At 53.8% G+C, this 17,497-nt stretch overlaps 1 protein-coding gene across 1 annotated transcript in view; it reads right to left on the reverse strand.

Annotated features, from left to right (window-relative positions):
• The window catches only part of TEAD4 (TEA domain transcription factor 4), a gene marked incomplete at its 5' end in the record, with an annotated part of 75,630 nt that extends 59,953 nt beyond the window's left edge, over window positions 1–15,677 (reverse strand). Inside the window, 4 exons of the mRNA XM_082419279.1 lie at window positions 14,067–14,181; window positions 14,648–14,726; window positions 15,182–15,366; window positions 15,669–15,677. Of these exons, the coding sequence (XP_082275405.1) occupies window positions 14,067–14,181; window positions 14,648–14,726; window positions 15,182–15,366; window positions 15,669–15,677 (388 nt within the window). The remainder of the gene's footprint in view (window positions 1–14,066; window positions 14,182–14,647; window positions 14,727–15,181; window positions 15,367–15,668) is intronic.
• Window positions 15,678–17,497: the final 1,820 nt, after the last annotated feature.

Here is a 17,497-nt window from a genome sequence, read left to right on the forward strand (position 1 = left end):
AAGGAAGGCGGGGGAGGACTAGAAACAACCCACAGATAGCGGATGGGCTGGGCAGGGCTGGGCAGGGCCAGGCAGGGCCAGGCAGCTGGACAAAGCTGGCCCCCGTGTGACTCAGAAGGCCAGCCGGGGCTTGCTGGAGGCCAAATAACGAAACCACCCAGAACCTGAGGTCATGAGGCCCAAACGCCCCACCGTCCTTCGCGCCAGGCAGCGCCCCTTCCTCTCCAAAGGCACGCAGCTCTGGGAAAGCTGGGCGTCAGGCTGTCTGGTCTATCGTGAAGAATTTCAGGGTCACAGGACCTGGGTTTTGTTGTTTGTTTGTTTGTTTAAATATTTATTTATCTGGCTGCCCCGGGTCTTCGTTGCAGCACGTGGGCTCAGTAGTTGCGGCACGCGGGATCTTTAGTTGCGGCATTCGGGATCTACTTCCCTGACCAGGGATCGAACTCAGGCCCCCTGCACTGGGAGCGCGGAGTCTTAACCACTGGACCACCAGGGAAGTCCCAGGACCTGGGTTAACGTCTGCCTCTGAGCAGCTACGCATTCACCTCCCGAAGCTCCTGTTTCCTCATCCCTCACACTGGGAGCAGACGCCCCTTGCGGAGCGATGACGGAGGACCAGTGGGATGAAACAGGCAAAGCCCTGGGGGGCAGCAGCGCGTCCCTCCCGCCCCTTTCAGTGGGGACATTGATCATACCTCGCTTCTCGACAGGACAGGATGGGGAGGGGGTGAAAGGGAAGAAGGCAAAAGGAGGGGGTCCCACAGTCCTTCCCCGTGTGAGCGCCTGTCGGAACCAAAGCCACGGAGAGCCGGGGCAGCCAGGGGGGTGGCGCTGTGGAGCCCGGCGCCAGAGGCCTGGCTGGGCCTCACACTGGCACTCACACCGGGCGGGCCACTCGACTCTCTGGGGCTGTGTCCTTGAAGATACGCTGCAGAGAGGACAACATCTCTCCTCCTCACAGGCCTATCTTGAGGATCAGGATCAATCCTGGCTGGCACAGAGGTCAGCTCCCGGCGGGGTGATAAGGGAGGGGTGACAGAGGGGTGATGGTGGGGTGACGGAGGGGTGACGGAGGGGTGATGGCGGGGTGACGGAGGGGTGATGGCGGGGTGACGGAGGGGTGACGGAGGGGTGATGGCGGGGTGACAGAGGGGTGACGGAGGGGTGATGGCGGGATGGGGGGGATGAGGGGGGGAGAAGGACGGTGAGGGGCATCCTCCCCTGGACAGCGGGGAGCTGAGGAGCAGGACGAGTGAGGGGCACAGAAAGCAGGAAATAGGTGGAGAGGGAAGCAGGCCAGAGGGACGGGTCAGCAGGGAGGGGCAGAGTGCCTCAGAGACGAAGAGAAATAGAGGGAGATAAGATTCCTGAGCAGATACGGGCCCCTAGCCCATCCCTCAGACACCCACCCCAGAGGGGCGGCGGGGGTTAATGAGGGCGGGGCTCCAGCGCCCCATCCCCCTCAGCTCTGCCCCCAGCCATCCTCCCAGGGCCAGGGCTGTGGGTGTCTGTGGGCCTAGCCCTAAGGCATCCAGGAAGGGCATGTCCAAGGCCCTCCACCTCTGCCCCACCCACTGGGGCCACGAAAGGGGCCCTGATGGAGCAGCACAGAAGCCCCTCTGATCTCACAAGGAGAAGAAATCAGGTCCCACGTTCAGCCTTGCCATGATTCGTGGGGACACTTTCCCTCTCCGGACCTCGGTATCCCCACTTACAAAGAGAAAAGGCGGGGAAAGTGGAAGATCATTCACGATGAAAAAGAAATGAGCTGTCAAGTCAGGGGAAAACCTGGAGGGAACTTAGAGGCATATCCCGGAGTGAGGTCCGTCTGAAGCCACACCTGGAAAGGCTGCAGACTGTAGGACAAAGACCACACAGCATTCGGAGAAGGTGACACCATGGGGACAACAGAAGATCAGTGGAGGGATGAGCAGGTGGGACACAGGAGCTCCAGGGCAGTGAAGCCACTCCGTCTGGGGCTGTAATGCCACCATTACATGCGACGAGACGTGTGTCCAAACCCACAGAACACACCACACACACAGCGGACCCTAATATAAACTGTGGACTTTAGTTAATAACATGTCAATCCTGGCCCATCAAGGTAACAAATATGCCACACAGGGCAAGGTGTTAATAAGCAGAAAGCAGGGAGGAGGGAGGGTATTCTGTGTAATTTCTGCTCAACTTTTATGTAAACCCAAAACCGCTCAAAGTAATAATAACAACAAAGGCTACTGACTTTAAAAAAAGGTGAAGACTGTATATATGTATAACTGAATCACTTTGCTGTACAGCAGAAATTAACACAACATTGTAAATCAACTCTACTCCAATAAAATACATTTAAAAAATAATAATAGGGCTTCCCTGGTGGTGCAGTGGTTGAGAATCTGCCTGCCAATGCAGGGGACACGGGTTCGAGCCCTGGTCTGGGAAGATCCCACATGCCGCGGAGCAACTGGGCCCGTGAGCCACAACTACTGAGCCTGCGCGTCTGGAGCCTGTGCTCTGCAACAAGAGAGGCCGCGATAGTGAGAGGCCTGCGCACGGCGATGAAGAGTGGCCCCCGCTTGCCGCAACTAGAGAAAGCCCTTGCACAGAAACGAAGACCCAACATAGCCATAAATAAATAAATAAATAAATAAATAAATAAATAAATAAATAAATTTGAAAAAGAAAAGATGACTACTATCTTTAAAAAAATAATAATAATAATAATAATAAAGTAGGGAGTTCCCTGGCAGTCCAGTGGTTAGGACTTGGCGCTCTCACTGCCAAGGGCCCGGGTTTGATTCCTAGTCGGGGAACTAAGATCTCACAAGCCGCACAGGGCAGCCAAAAATAAATAAATAAAGATAAATATACATTTGGGGAAGCTGGGAAAAAAAAAAAAAAAAGATGGGAGGAGTAAGCCTTGCATTTATTTCTCCTCTGGGCCCTTCCCAGGATTCTAAAATAAAGCAAAAGTCACAAAAGTACTGGAGGCCAAGGGACTGCACCAACCCGCTGGGCTCCCTCTGGGCGGGCCTGTCCTGTGGAATCCAGATCTCACAAGAGATCAAGGACCCGGAGTCTTGGAAACTCCTCACACGGCGGCGAATCCCCAGGCAGGGCCTGAGCAAGCTGGGCCTCCCCTACACCGCTGCGCCCGCAGAGTGCAGGACCGTGCCCATGTGCCAGGACTGGGGCTGTGCCCGCACCGGTGCCCCTGCAGCTCAAGCCCCACCCCCCCGCCAGGGAGAAGGAGCCCTCCAGGGCCCAGGGCATCAGGGAGCCACGGCGGGGCGAGGGCTCAGGGGCAGCCCCAGAGAGCAGCACGCGAGCCCCATCCTCAGCTCTGCCCGCTCTCTAATCATCTCTGGGAAAGGCCTGCCCAGGAGGGAACGAAGACCCCTGCATCTGGCAGCGCCACGGCCCCCAGGACACAGGCGAGGGACAGGCTGGACGGAGGTTAACCGAGAGGCAGCACCCACCCCACCCTGGGTCCTTTTCATAGGAATGTCCTTCGGTCTCAGAGCCACCCTGCCTGCACCGGGGTAGAAATTCCAATGGCCCAGGGCCCTCAGACCCTAGGCTGAGGTCACACCAGCGAAGACCCACCCTGACCCAGAAACCCACCCCACTGATTCCCCTCTGCGCCAGCCATAACCCCGCCCAGCCCTCACTCCGGCCGCCTCCAATTCCAGAATGCACGGTCACCCAGTGTGGAAACAAGGCCACGTAAGCGGCTGATACCCAGGCTGTGCACAAGCATTCGTTGTTCTCGAGGGGCCCGGCCAGCAAGACACCACCGGGGTCTCCTGTTCTGAAGCAGCTGCTGCGCCAGGAGCGGGACCTCACGGAAGACCCGGTCCCCTCCTCTTTTCCGTAGGTCTTTCTCTAGGGGACCCCCATCTCCCACCTCAACCTGGTCCCACCTTTGCCCTGAAGAAAGGCCAAGAATTAGGACACCAAACTCTTACCCCACACCCAGCATCTTCTTTTGGAGATTTTCTCCTTAAGTGAATTTCCCCAAAATTTGTAAATCACACGTCTGACAGGGGACTTGTATCCAGAATATTAAAGAACTCTCATAACAAAACAATCGAATGAAAAAAATAGGCAAAGGATTTGGACATACATCTCACCAAAGAAGTTGTATGAATGGCAAATAAGCACCCGAAAGGATGTTCCACATGGTAGCCATCAAGGAAATGCAAATTAAAACCTCAAGGAGATTCTACTACACACCTACGCGGATGGCACAAACAAAACAGAAAGAAACCTGACAACACCAGGTGCTGCTGGAGATACCAAGTGATGGAATTCTGACGCTCTGCTGGGAGAAATGCCAAACGGTACACGTGGGAAAACAGTTTGGCAGTTTCTTAAAGCTTTAAACATACACGTACCGCGTGACCCAGCAATCCCACTCCTAGGTATTTATCCAAGAGAAATGGAGACCTGTGTTTGCACAAAAACCTGCACACCAGTGACGACAGCAGCTTTACAAAATCATCAAGGTCTGGAAACCACCCCAAAGTCCTTCAACCAGCAAACGGCCAAGCACACTGTGGGACGCCATATAACGGGGTCCTTACTTTATTTTGTATTTTTTATTTTGGGGCCACATCACATGGCATGCAGGATCTCAGTTCCCCGACCAGGAATCAAACCTGTGCGCCCTGAAGTGGAAGCTTGGAGTCCTAACCACTGGACCGCCAGAAAATTCCCTATAACGGGGTCCTTATGACTCAGCAATGAAAGGGAACTAACTTCTGACCCACACACCACCTGGTCGAAGGGGGCATTCTGCTGAGTGAAGTCAGCAGAGCCCAAAGCTACACACTGTATGCTTTCACCTGACGTTCTAGAAAAGGCAAGACCACAGCAGTGAGAACAGATCGGGGAGGGCAGGGTGGGCATGGGGCGAAGGGGCTGCAGCGTTGAGGAGCCGTCTGGGGAGATGGTCGGTTGTGGACCCTGACCATGGTGGCGACCACCCAACTCCGTGCATCTGTCAAAGCTCATAGGACTACACATCACAAGGAGTAAACTCGGCTGCGTGTAAATTAAAAACAAAACTTTTAACAAGTCCTCCTTATTCTACCCAGAGTGCCCGGAAAATTGACCGTGTTCATAAAGTCCCTCCTCTAGTCATTTCATGCCCACAGCCCTGAAATCACTACTTTTTCTGTCTTCTCACAGATATTTCTCCTGCCCTCTTCCTTCCTCCCTCTCTCCTTCTCTCTGTCCCTCTTACACATGTACACAGCTGTCAAAAACCTAACATCCTTCAAAGCCAGCTCAAGTACCTCTTCTTCCATGAAGCCTTCCCTGACTGTTCCCAGCCCCTTCAGGATGAATCCTCTTTACCAGGCATCCCCTCCGCACTTGCCTGTGCTGCTGCTGCTGCTTCCTCTTTCCTTCTTTCTTTCTTGGCCGCACCATGCAGCACGCGGGATCTTAGTTCCCCAACCAGGGATGGATCCCGTGCCCCCCGCAGTGGAAGCGCGGAGCCCTAACCCCTGGACAGCCAGGGAAGTCCCTGGCCTGTGCTTCTCATTAGCACTTCTTGCACCCCGCAGGCTCTCAGCGTTCGCTACTCAGTCCGTCTCCCCTGCTAGATCGCACGCTCCTTGAGCACTTGCCACGTGACCTCCGCTGCACCTGGCACACACCGGGCACACCGTGGGTGCTCTGTGACCACTGAGGGCAGGTGCAAGCAGAGGGGGCTGATGCCAAGGAGAGCTGGCGCTGCTGCGGCTGACGGAGCTCCGCGGGGGGTGTCGGAAGCACTCAAACCTCCAAGTCAACACGAGGTCACGCGATTTTCCAGGACGCTTTTCTTCCTCCTTGCCACGAAGCACAGCTCCGAGCCCCGAGGAGACAGAGGCTCAGGACACACCTGTTGAGGGACAGGACCCTGTCCCATCATCGGGGGCTGGCATTTCTCTCCCAGGAGGTGGCCCTCTGTGCAGCAACAACCGATCAGCCCATCTGATCTGAATCCATTTCACTCTGTAGAACTACGGGCACCGGCAGTGACCCCCAGGGACCACGGGGCCCCTCTATGGCTGGGCTTTCCCAAGCACAGCACTGCCTCTCCAGGGGTTAAGGACCAGTTATAGGTCATTTACCTGATAAACACTTATACAGTGTTTAATATGTGCCAGGCAAAGAAACCAAGCACGTTACAGATATTGCCTAATTTAATCTTCACATCAACCGTATGGGGTTGGCACTGTTATTAGTATTGCCCCCATTAATAAGAGGGGAAAATAAGCGACTTCCCTGGTGGTCCAGTGGTTAGGACTCCACGCTTCCACTGCAGGGGGCGTGGGTTGGATCCCTGGTTAGGAACTAAGATCCCGCAAACCGCGTGGCTCGGCCAAATAAAAAATAAAGGGGAAAATAAGACACACTGCAGCCTGGAAACTTGCCCAAGGCCACATAGCTGAAGAGCAGCAGGTAGGGGCTTCAAACCCAGGCAGGCAGGCCGGCTGTGAACCTCTACTGTCCAAACACTGGCCACGGCTAGTGGGCACTTGAAGCGTGGCCGGTGCAACAGAGACGTGCCGTTGAGTTAAAACACGGGCTGGATCCCAACCCTTTTTATGAAAAACAATGTAAACTATCTCATTAATACTGTTTTACTATTGATTACACGTTAAGCGATAATATTTTAGACACTGTAGTTTAATAGAAAATATTATTAAAATTCATTTCACTAGGGAAGGGTAGGGGGAAGGGACAGTTAGGGAGTTTGGGATTGACATGTACACACAGCTATATTTAAAATGGATAGCCAACAAGGACCTACTGTATAGCACAGGGAACTCTGCTCAATATTATGTTAACAACCTAATGGGAAAATGCATAACTGAATCACTGTGCTGTACACCTGAAACTATCACAACATTGTTAAGCAACTATACTCCAATGTAAAATAAAAAGTTAAAAAAAAAATTCATTTTGCAAGAGGGAAGAGATATGGGGACATATGTATATGTATAACTGATTCACTTTTGTTATAAAGCAGAAACTAACACACCATCGTAAAGCAATTATACTCCAATAAAGATGTTTAAAAAAAAAACTAAAAAAAAAAAAAAATTCATTTGACTAGTTTCTTTTCGCCTCTTAAACGTGGCTCCCAGCTCACGTTCAATTTCACATTCCCAGCGGACAGCACCGGCTCCGGAGTCTGTACTCGCAGCCGCTACCCGACGCCAGGGCATCTTCCTCTGACCCTGACGCCCGTCCACTCAGCTTGCACAAGAGTGACGCGGGCCAGGCAATGCCGCCCACACCTCCCCGTGCTGCAACTTCCACCCGCTGGGACACTGCTCCTTCCCCCACATCCCTCAGCCTCACCTCCGGCAGGATGGATCTCCCCGAGGGTCAAAGTGGGAAAACATCTCCCTCCTCGCCTCGTGGGGTCCCCACCTGCCACATGTGGAGAAACTGAGGCCAGGACCATAAGGGGGAGGCAGAGGCCCCAGAGGTCATCTGATCCCACCTCCCATCCAGCGCACAGACGTCCAGCGAAGCATCCCTAACCAGTTCTGCGCAGAAACAGAAATTCTGTGTAGTTCCACCTGGTCCTGCCTCCTGAAATGATGGATGGATCTGTTTTTCCTGCAAGGAAGGCCGCCTCCTGGGAGAGAAATGCCAGCACCCACCCCCGCTCCAAACTCGGCTGAGATGCTCGAAGCTCAGTACTTCCTAGGTCCGGTGTGTCCACCCTCCAAAACCAGAGGAGGCTCCCAGTGTGGCCGGAGCACTGCACTGGACTCAAGCCTTTCTGACGCAGGCTCCGCACACCACAGGGCCCACAGGGAAGCGCGTGGCGGACCCGGGTACAAACTTCAACCCACTATTCATCTCCATGTAGCTTCTTCCTCCTCTGTAAAGGAGAGGTTAAAAAAATAATAACAAACCCCATCTCGCAGGGCTGCTGTGAAGATTAAAAGAGAGATGTCGAGAGAGATGTTTAGAATAACGCCTGGCATCCAGTGGGCACTTAATAAATGCTCATTTCCCTTCCCCTTCCTTCATCAACCAAAAACCCCAAGTTTTTTTTTTCCCCCCAAGAATGGACAGCAAGTTCCTATTCTATATAATTGATATTCTGAACTTAAATGCAGGATTTTACACGTAAACTTTTTAGGTTTCATCTTGAGATAAGAAGACATGTTTAATATTGCTAGATGTCAAGTTATTTTGAATGGCTAAAAATTGAGAACAATTTTTTTTAAAAGTCCAGTACAGCACAGTTAAATAAGGTATTGTCATATGATGTAATATTATTCAGATCCTTAAAATTACGGTTTTCAATAATTTATATACTCACTCTATAGTATAGAGTAGTTATTAAAAAAACAGAATAGAGTATAATTGCAATTATGTTAAAATATATAGACTTGCATGAACACAAGTTTGGAGGGACATATACCAAAATATTAACGGTACTCATCCCTGAGTTGTGGCACTATGTACCATTTTATTTTCTCCTTTATATATTTCTTTATTTTCCTGGTGTTCTATAATGAGCATGTATTAATCTTAACTGAAAATTTATTTTAATTTCAGGGTTCTGCTTAATCTCAGCATTCTAGTCAATTGAAATGATTTTGAATCCTGGTTCTGTCATCCAATAGGCTTGTTATCCTAAACATGTACAGAACTGATAGAGGACAAAGCCAAAAAAGATGTGACATATATCACTAGAGACCTCATCCCAGGGTGACGTGAGCTCAGTACCCAGGGTGGTCTTTCCACCGGCTACAAATCCATCTTACTGCTGCCATCAGCCAGAACACAATTCTCTTGAACCCAAATTAGGTGATTTTCCCACGACTTGGTAGAGTGAACCCATGTTGGCTACTAGTTACCTCAACTTCATTTCTGATGTCCCCACAGACTGTATGTTCAAATATCTGACCTGGAATTTGGCCAAGGATGGATAAGAAGCTTACCAGCCGGCCATTTCAGGACCCTGGTCTTGCCCCCCTGAAGAGATGAACCAGGACAGCATTTGTTACCCTGCCGTCCTCACCTCTTCCCAGACCCCAGAAGCTTCTCTCAGGTCCCCAAAACACAATCTGTGAGAATCTGGCCGCCTGAGCTCAGGAAAAGCGACTCAGATGTGGTCGAACGCACCTCGTCCAAGGCTGGCCTTAGCCCCTCTCACAGGTCTGATCTACCCTGACAAAGATGAGGGCGTGGTAAGGGCGCTTCACCTCGGAGACGCCACCTGCCCCCCAGCCTGTCCCCGTCGTCCTCCTGCTCTGACTGTAGCTCAGAAAAATCCCTTTCTGTTGTCCAGCTGACCCAGGCCGGCTGCTTCCCCACCTGGAGCTCTGCCCACGGCCCAGTCAACTATTATTACTCAAGGCTCAACGCCAAGATGGCCATCAGCCGGGGAGGAACAAGACGGGTCTTTTATCCTGGCCGGGACGATTCACGCAAACATCTCGGGGGCTTGAGGGAACGGAGCGCAGTTCTGGCAGGGGTGGGCCAGGCCAGCAGACACTGGGACACCTCGGCTGAGAAGACAAAGCAGAGGGTTCAGCCAGAGGATGGGCTTCAGCAGCTCAGGTTTCTCTGAGTCAACAGGGCCCCTGCAGAGGAGAGGCCCACCCTGTGTGTCACCGGCCCCTCCCCAGTGCCCTTTGCACTGCCCCCAACACCCTGCCTTTCCTTCAGGCCGGATATGCATCCCCTCCCCCACGAGGGTCACCCAGCCTCAGCACAGCTCCCATTTCCTGCCCCTGGTGACTCCTCTGAAGTCTATTGTTCGTGTGAAGTTTGGGTCAAAGGAAGCTGAGTCCCCACCCATGGGGGCCCGCCCACCCTCAGCAGTCCACACTGCAGGGAGACAGGCCCATCTTCCTGATGTATTGAAGGCCGGAGGATGTTGGGCAAGGCCCTTGGGGGCTGGGATTCTGGTGGAAATGCTCCCAAAGGGCCAGTCGCTCCAGCTGAGGGCTCCAAGCCCATATCCCTAGTATCTACATGGAAAAACCAAAAGCGTGCGAAGAACTGTCATTTCAGAAGCGGTCAAGGCAAAGCTGGAATGAGAGCCTAGGAGCTGGAGACTGTGCCTGGCTACACAGCCCTGCCCCACCTCCACCTGGGCCCCTGAACTGGTCACACCCTAGGGGAAGGGGGGGCCCCCCCGGACAGCAGCTGTTCAGCTACAGTTTCAGAGCCTTAAAGGGAGCTGTGGTCCCAACTCCTGCCAGCAAAGGGTCACAGGGGGCAAAGGAAGGCAGGCAACCAGGGCCTGACATCGGCTGCAGGAAGGCACAGGGCGACCACGTCCTCCACTGCCGCTGGGAAGAGGGACAGGAGCCTCAGATAGGGATGGCTCTGTGACAGTCACCAGTGCAAGACCGGGCTGGAAGCACATGGAGGCTGTGGCACTGCATCCCAGGGGACCTGGAAACACAGGGGGACCCTTCTCCACCAGCAGACCCTTGAGGAGAAAGGAGAGTGCATTTTAAAGACCCCTTGAGGGCCCCGCCCCTTCCAGAGGTCATTCTCAGATTCCAGGGTTCTGCACTTTCTGCTGGAAGGAGGGGAGTATTTCTGCCCCAACGACTTTGAGCCACAAGATGGGAGACATCCCCAGGCACAGTGCGCCAGCCTCCACGCCTGTTAGACGAAGGTGGCCAGGAGTCTGGGCATTGGGACCCACAGAGCAGGAGACGGCGCAGGAGACAGAATGGGCCAGAATGGACCAGGGTGGACTCCAGTCCCAGCTGTGCCACTCACCAGCTGTGCGACCTTAAGCAAGCTACTGTCCCACCAGGGCTTCAGTTTCCCATCTTTATTTTTATTATTTTTAAAATTTTTACTGAACTATAGTTGACATTTACAACATTGTATTAGTTTCAGGTGTACAGCAAAGTGATTCAGTTATTTTGTGTGTGTGTGTGTATATATATTCTTTTTTAGATTCTCTTCCATTATAGGTTACTACAAGATACTGAATATAGTTCCCTGTGCTATACAGTAGGTCCTGCTGTTTATCTATTTTATATATAGCAGTGTATATCTGCTAATCCCAAACTCCGAATTTATCCCTCCCCCACTCCCTTCCCCTTTGGTAAGCGTAAGTTTGTTTTCTATGTCTGTGAGTCTATTCCTGTTTTGTAAATAAGTTCTTTTGTACCATTTTTTAGATTCCACATATAAGTGATATCATATGGTATTTGTCTTTCTCTGCCTGACTTAACTTCACTTAGCATGATAATCTCCAGGTCCATCCATGTTGCTGCAAATGGCATTATTTCATCCTTTTTTATGGCTGAGTAGTATTCCACTGTATATATATATACACCACATCTTCTTTATCCATTCATCTGTCAATGGACATTTAAGTTGCTTCCGTGTCTTGGCTATTGTAAATAGTGCTGCTATGAGCACTGGGGTACATGTATCATTTCGAATTACAGTTTTCTCTGGATATATGCCAGGAATGGGATTGCTGGACCATATATTTTTAGTTTTTTAAGGAAGCTCCATACTGTTCTCTGTAGCGGCCGCTCCTCATCTTTAAAATGAGCGAGTTAGGTGCTGACATTAGAGTTCACTAATGTTCAGCAAGTTCACCCTGGGGTCAAGGCAAAACGGTAATTAGAACATAGGAGTGGGAGACCCTGTGCTCTGCGGTGACAAAGCCGGGCCCCCACCTCCACCTGGGCCACTAGCGACCCTGGTTCCTAAGTCTGAGGGAAGAAGCCTGTAGGGCCCGGCGTACAGCAAACGCTCAAGCCATCTGGCTAAAGAAACATGAATGGCAGGGCAGGGTTTAGCAAAGGGTGTTCAGAGAAGTTCCCAGGAAAAAAGGGGTTCTATGCTGAAACAGGCTTAGGAAACACTGGTTGCTGCGCCTCTGGCTGTGCCTGGCACGGTGCGAGGTGCTCTGCAAACACTGAATTTTCACACCAACTCTTCCGATAGATACTAATGAACTCCTCCCATATTACTCATCAGGAAACCGAGCCTGAAGACTTAAAGGTAGCGAGTAAGTGTCAGGATTTATACCCTGGTACATGTGACCCCAAACCTGAACCCGCTCTACTCCATCTTTAGACCAGACGCCCTCGAAGCCCCACCCACACCCGGCCTGAGCCGGTGAGGGGGGAGGTGGCCCCCAGCAGCACACCTGTGTCCTCAGGGTGCGTGGAGGAGGGGCGGCGAGTCCCCACCCCCTGGCAGTGTCTGGTCCCTTCCTTTCAAGAAGCCATAAACATTATGCCCACAGCATCTGGCTGTGAGAATGAAGAAAGAACTCGATAAGGGGTCGGCCTGCGTTCCCCCCACCCATCCCCACCACGTGCTGTCAATCTCACACTGCGGCCAATCTCCTGGGCATTGTGGCTCTCGCCCTACCCAGCTCCCTCCTCTAAAATGTTTCACATGGTGAAACCCCAATGGAGAGAAAACAGAAAGCAAAGCAGAAAGGAAGAGATGGGGAAACAGAGATACCCACAAGGTTCTCCCCACAGGTCAACCGGCAAATCAGAGGCGGCCTTCCCTCCCAGGCTGGCACCAAAGCATCTTTGCAATGCTCAGGACAGTGCCTCCTGGTCTAGCAAGTCTTCAAGGAGGAGGATTCTTCCATTTGACTGCCCCGGCAGCTCTAAGGAGAGCTGGACCAGGAGAAAGTAGTTCGATTCCTCCTTGTTCTTGGGGCCAAATTTAAAAGCACTGTCTAGACAAATACTGTGTGATATCACTTACATGTGGAATTTAAACAACAAAACTTGTGAATATAACAAAAAAGAAGAGGACTCACAGATATAGATATGAGCAAACTGGTGGTTACCAGTGGGGAGGGGGCGGCGCAATTTAGGGGTGGGGGAGGGGAGGTACAAACTATTGAGTGTACCATAGGCTACAAGGATGTGTTGTACAACACAGGGAATATAGCCCATATTTTGTTGTAACTGGAAATGGAAAGTTGCCTCTAAAAATTGCATAAAATTTTTTAAAAGTTAAAAATAAATAAGGAAAATAAAAGCACTGTTTACACAAATCTCAAGATTCAAAACGGTCTCTTTCTCGGGGGTCCAACCCCACAAACATCCCCAAATCTCAATACTGTCACGGAAAGACAAGAATCTCAACTTCCCTTAACTTTCTGCCCAGGCAGAACATAACCGACCTCCCTAGAAAGACAGCTGTCTGGAAGAGGCAGGTGTGGACAGCTTCCTTCCAGCTCCGCGGGTCCAGGGCGAGTGGAGCCTGGGGGCCGCACACTCCCACAGCCAACTACTCCCGTACACACACCACCAGGGACACTGTCTCCTGCCCCCGCTTCGGCAGGGAGCAAGGACAGTCCCGCCCAAGAACAACATCCTCGCGGGGAAAACGCACACTGAGAGACGCGGCATCTCGCAAGTCCTCAGAGACACTCAGCTCTCAGAAAAACGGCACTCTTAGCGAGTGGAAACGCGCTCCCGTTCGACACAAACAAATCCGCCTCCTGGAAGCCAGGTGAGTCATCTGTGAGCCGGTGTCACCCTCACATACACTCGAAGCTAAGGAGGCAGGACAGCCAGACGCCACGTGAACTCATCACTTATCCTCCGGGTCTGGCCCGAACCACCTGACACACGAGTGCACGGAGGAGCGAGTCCCGGGTCGGCCCATCCGCCGGGGAAATATCCGCTTCGGGGTCTGGGAGCTCTGCTCCCCAGACTCGCTGGTCCCCAGCGTAGAACGCACCAGGCTTCTCAAGCCCTGGGGAGCGGGGACCTTTTGCGGAGGTCCCCTCCGCTCTCGCAAAGCCTCGGCACTGCAAACCGCCAGGGCACCCACCTCCAGGGCTCTCCTTCCGAGCCCGAGAGGCGCCCAGCAGAAAAGAGGCGAGGGTGCCAGGTCTCTCCTGCCGCCGGCGTCCTCGGCTCCGCCTCCGGTCCTTTCGGCTCCGCGCGCTCCCCTCTCCCCCCCACCTACCCCGGCCCTCTCGCCCACCACGGCCCTGCGGTCCGCGCGCCTCCACGTGCCCGACTCGCCACCCAGTCCGGTCCTGGGTGAGAGCTCCTCCCGCGCCGCCGCCTTACCGGTCCCAGGGTGCGGGGAGGTGGGCGGGCGCGCCGGGCCAGTCCCGCGGAGTCCGCCGCGGCGCCGCTCTTCCAGCCGCGGCTCCGCTGAGGTCCCGGGAGGCCGGCGAGGGCGCTGCAGGGACGACGCGGGGTCAGCGAGCGGAGACCCGGGCTCCGGACCCGGGGCAGATCCGCTGGGCGGGGAAGAAGGCGGGTCGCGGGACGGAGCCGACCCCGCGCCGTCCCGAGCCCAGCTCGCCGCGCCCGGCGCGCGGTACTCGGTGCGCGGTAGTCGGTGCGCGGGGTCCGGCGCGCTGTAGCCGGTGCGCGGAGCGGGGCGGAGCGGGGCTCGCGGAGGGAGGAGTTTTCCCAGAAGGGGACTGACGGGAAAGCACGGGCGATCCCTATTCCTGGCGGGGTGAGTCAACGGGAGAGGAAGGGAGCCGGGGGAACCGAGCGCGCGCAGGAGGGCGGAAGGGAGGGAAGTGGGAGAGGGGAGACGGGAGAGGGGGGGACGGCGGGCCCGGAGCGCAGGTCCAAGGCCGGAAGAAGAGAGCGCCCGGGGAGCGGCAGAGGGGCGCGGCGGCGGGGCCACTCACCTGGGGGACGCGGCCGCACGGCGGAGCCGGGAGCTGCGGGCCCTCCCCGCCCCCGGCCTGGGGTTTGAAAGGAGGAAGCCTGGAATGTGAGGAATGAGGGCTGGAATGAGATGCGCGCGGCCGAGGGCGGGAGCTGGAGGGAGTGGCGGCCCGGCCCCGAGCCCTCGGGGAGGAGACTGGGACGCGGGGAGGGGCCGCGGGCGCGGGGCGGGCGGCGCCGGCGGGGGGCGGCCGCGGGGACTGTAGGCTGCGACCTCGGCGTCCTGCTCCGGCTTCGGCCGCCGCCCCGCACACGTGCTTCCCCTTTGATCTCGGCCCAGACTCTCTTCCTCCTCCCCTGGCCCGGCTTCCCGCCGGTCCTGGCCAGCCCCCCGCTCTCGGCCGAGGCCGGAACCCTTCCCCCTGACCCGCGGGCCGGCCTCTGGCCTCGCGCCCGGCCGCCAGCACGCCTCTCCCTCCGCGCCGGCCCCGAAAGGACGGGCGAGGGCGGACGTCCGGCGCGCGGGCAGCTGCTCCCTTCCCTGCGGTGCCCACCGGGGACCCCGCTCCCGGGCCCAGGACGCAGGAGCTCCGCGCGCACACGCGTGCCCTCCCCGCACGTTCCTTTCAGGCGTTCCCTTCCGCCCAGCGCTGACCTGCGACGCTGTCACCGCGGAGAGCGGCGCACGTGGGGAGAGGATGCCCGAAGTGACGGGCGTGTGGCGCGGCAGGAGACGCGTCTAACCCTAATCCCGCATCTGTTATGCGCCCACCGGACACTGTGAAAATAGTGAAGGATAAGGCCTCAGCATCTGCCCTCTCAGAGCTTGCCATTTAGCTGGGAAGACTCGGTCTGTGGAGGAGCATCGCCAGAAAGTGGGGAGTCTGGGTCTTAAACACGCCAGGTGGGTTTAGTCTCGTGATGGATTACAACAGCGGTGCCAGTTGTGGAGGTCACTGTATCGCATTTGGGCTGTATCACTGGGCTTCTGTTTGGAAGTCTTCAGAACACATTGGCTTAATGCAGGGTGTAATCACATACCTCTGTCATCCACCTTGTTGGGAAGTTGAAACCAAAGGACTTCTGCCCTTTTCCAAAAATCAGATCCAACCTCAGCCTTATCTCTTCACCCTGTATTGTCCTGGGGTCCAGATCTTATCTCCCTTACCAAACAGAAACTTCCTTGGAGACACAGTAAATGTCCAATTTATCTTATCTTTCACCCAGCTCCAGCTTGGTGCCTGGGATAGATAAATGCATAATAAATGTTAAGTTAAAACCAAAAAAAAACCAAAAAAAACAGAAACCTACTACCACAGAGGATCTTGAAAGTGCTATAAATGCCGAAGTTGTTTCCAAGAGAGGTGTTCCAAAGCTGTTTTGAGTGATCACAGTATCACTGGACAAAGTATCCAATCTCTTAAGGTGAAGACTTTGAAGGAAGCAGGTCTCATTTGGATATAAATTCTGGTCTGCTTGTTAAATGATGCTTCACGCCAGGGCTTGGTCACACCTCGTCCACATGAAAAGTCTGCAGCGCAGGACAGTGTGCAGGCACCGAATGACAAGCACAAACGGTAAGCACTGGCTACTTAGTGTAACAACCATTTGTTGTGTCCGTGAGCTTTGAGCACCATAGGGGAACCCAAGGGAATGCACAGTGAAATCCAAGTTGCAGAGGCGACGTGCTCTAGCTCTTGAAGGATAAATGAGAGTTCGCTGAATTGAGTCTGGAAGACTCACTAAGGCTGGTAGCCTGTACACGAGGGGAGTTTAGGAAAAGTCTAGTAAGCTGGTGTGGCTGGAGAACAGGAGGTGGAGAGGATGGATTACAACAGCGGTGCCAGTTGTGAAGATCACTGTATCCCGTGCTGAAGAGGGGGCATCCAACGGGCCCTTGAGACACAAGTGTGACATAATCGGCACCTCCATCAGAAAGACCCCCCTCGACTAGACTGCAGGTGTTAGGGCTGGATTGGAGAGTCAGGGTAGTGGTCCTGAGGCTGAGGATGAGGGAAGGGGTCCAGGAAATAGTCCAGAAGCAAAATCAACAGAAATGGTGACTAAGTTGGCTGTGAGGTGAGAGAGGAGACAAAAATCACTGAACTTTGACAGCTGAACGATTGGTGGTACCATTAACAAAGATAAGAACTCAAACAAAGAGAGGACTATGTTGGATTGGAAGGTCAGTCCAGCTGGACTCAGAGGGGTGGGAGGAAGGTAGGACGGAGTCCCTTGGAGACAGGAAAGCAGCCTTCGGGCGGCCCACTCAGCACACACTGCTGAGAGGGTATTTGGAGATCAGACTGGCTAATTCCCTCCAGACCCTAACCAAGACCATAAAGGATCAGAACCTCAGCCTCCCACAGGCTTCTAGAGAGCTCTGTGCCTTCAGGAATCTCCCGTTCCCAAGCTGTTGTGGTCATTCTGGATAAAGGAAAGTTCTTAGAAGTCCCAAAGGTGAAAGACAGACTGTGATTTTACACGCATGCCTGCCCTTTCAGGGGTATTTACATTTCTCAAGAGGCAGGACTCATTTGTTGACCTTCAGGAATGAATCTCTTGGTGGAAATATTTCATGTCTGGATAGAGCTAGAGAGATGCACATGGCTCCCCTCAAATTACACCATAAAATCCACACCTCACCTCACCTCACCTCCTCGTGATCCCAGCCACCTTACCCGGACCCACAAATGGATCCTGGTCGAGCTTCACAACAGTTGTGCGGAAAGAAGACGGCACAGGTGTGGTCAGAGCTGGGTTGGATGCGTGGTGGCTATTTGTGTTGTTTATTCTCCAAAATCAAAGTCAAAAATCATATTAATTACTTTTATCATGTGTCGTTTGGTATTATTTCCATTCCTTTAATA

The sequence above is a fragment of the Balaenoptera physalus genome (genome assembly GCF_965194825.1).
Source record: "Balaenoptera physalus genome assembly, chromosome: 13".
In the NCBI taxonomy this organism is placed as follows: Eukaryota; Metazoa; Chordata; class Mammalia; order Artiodactyla; family Balaenopteridae; genus Balaenoptera; species Balaenoptera physalus.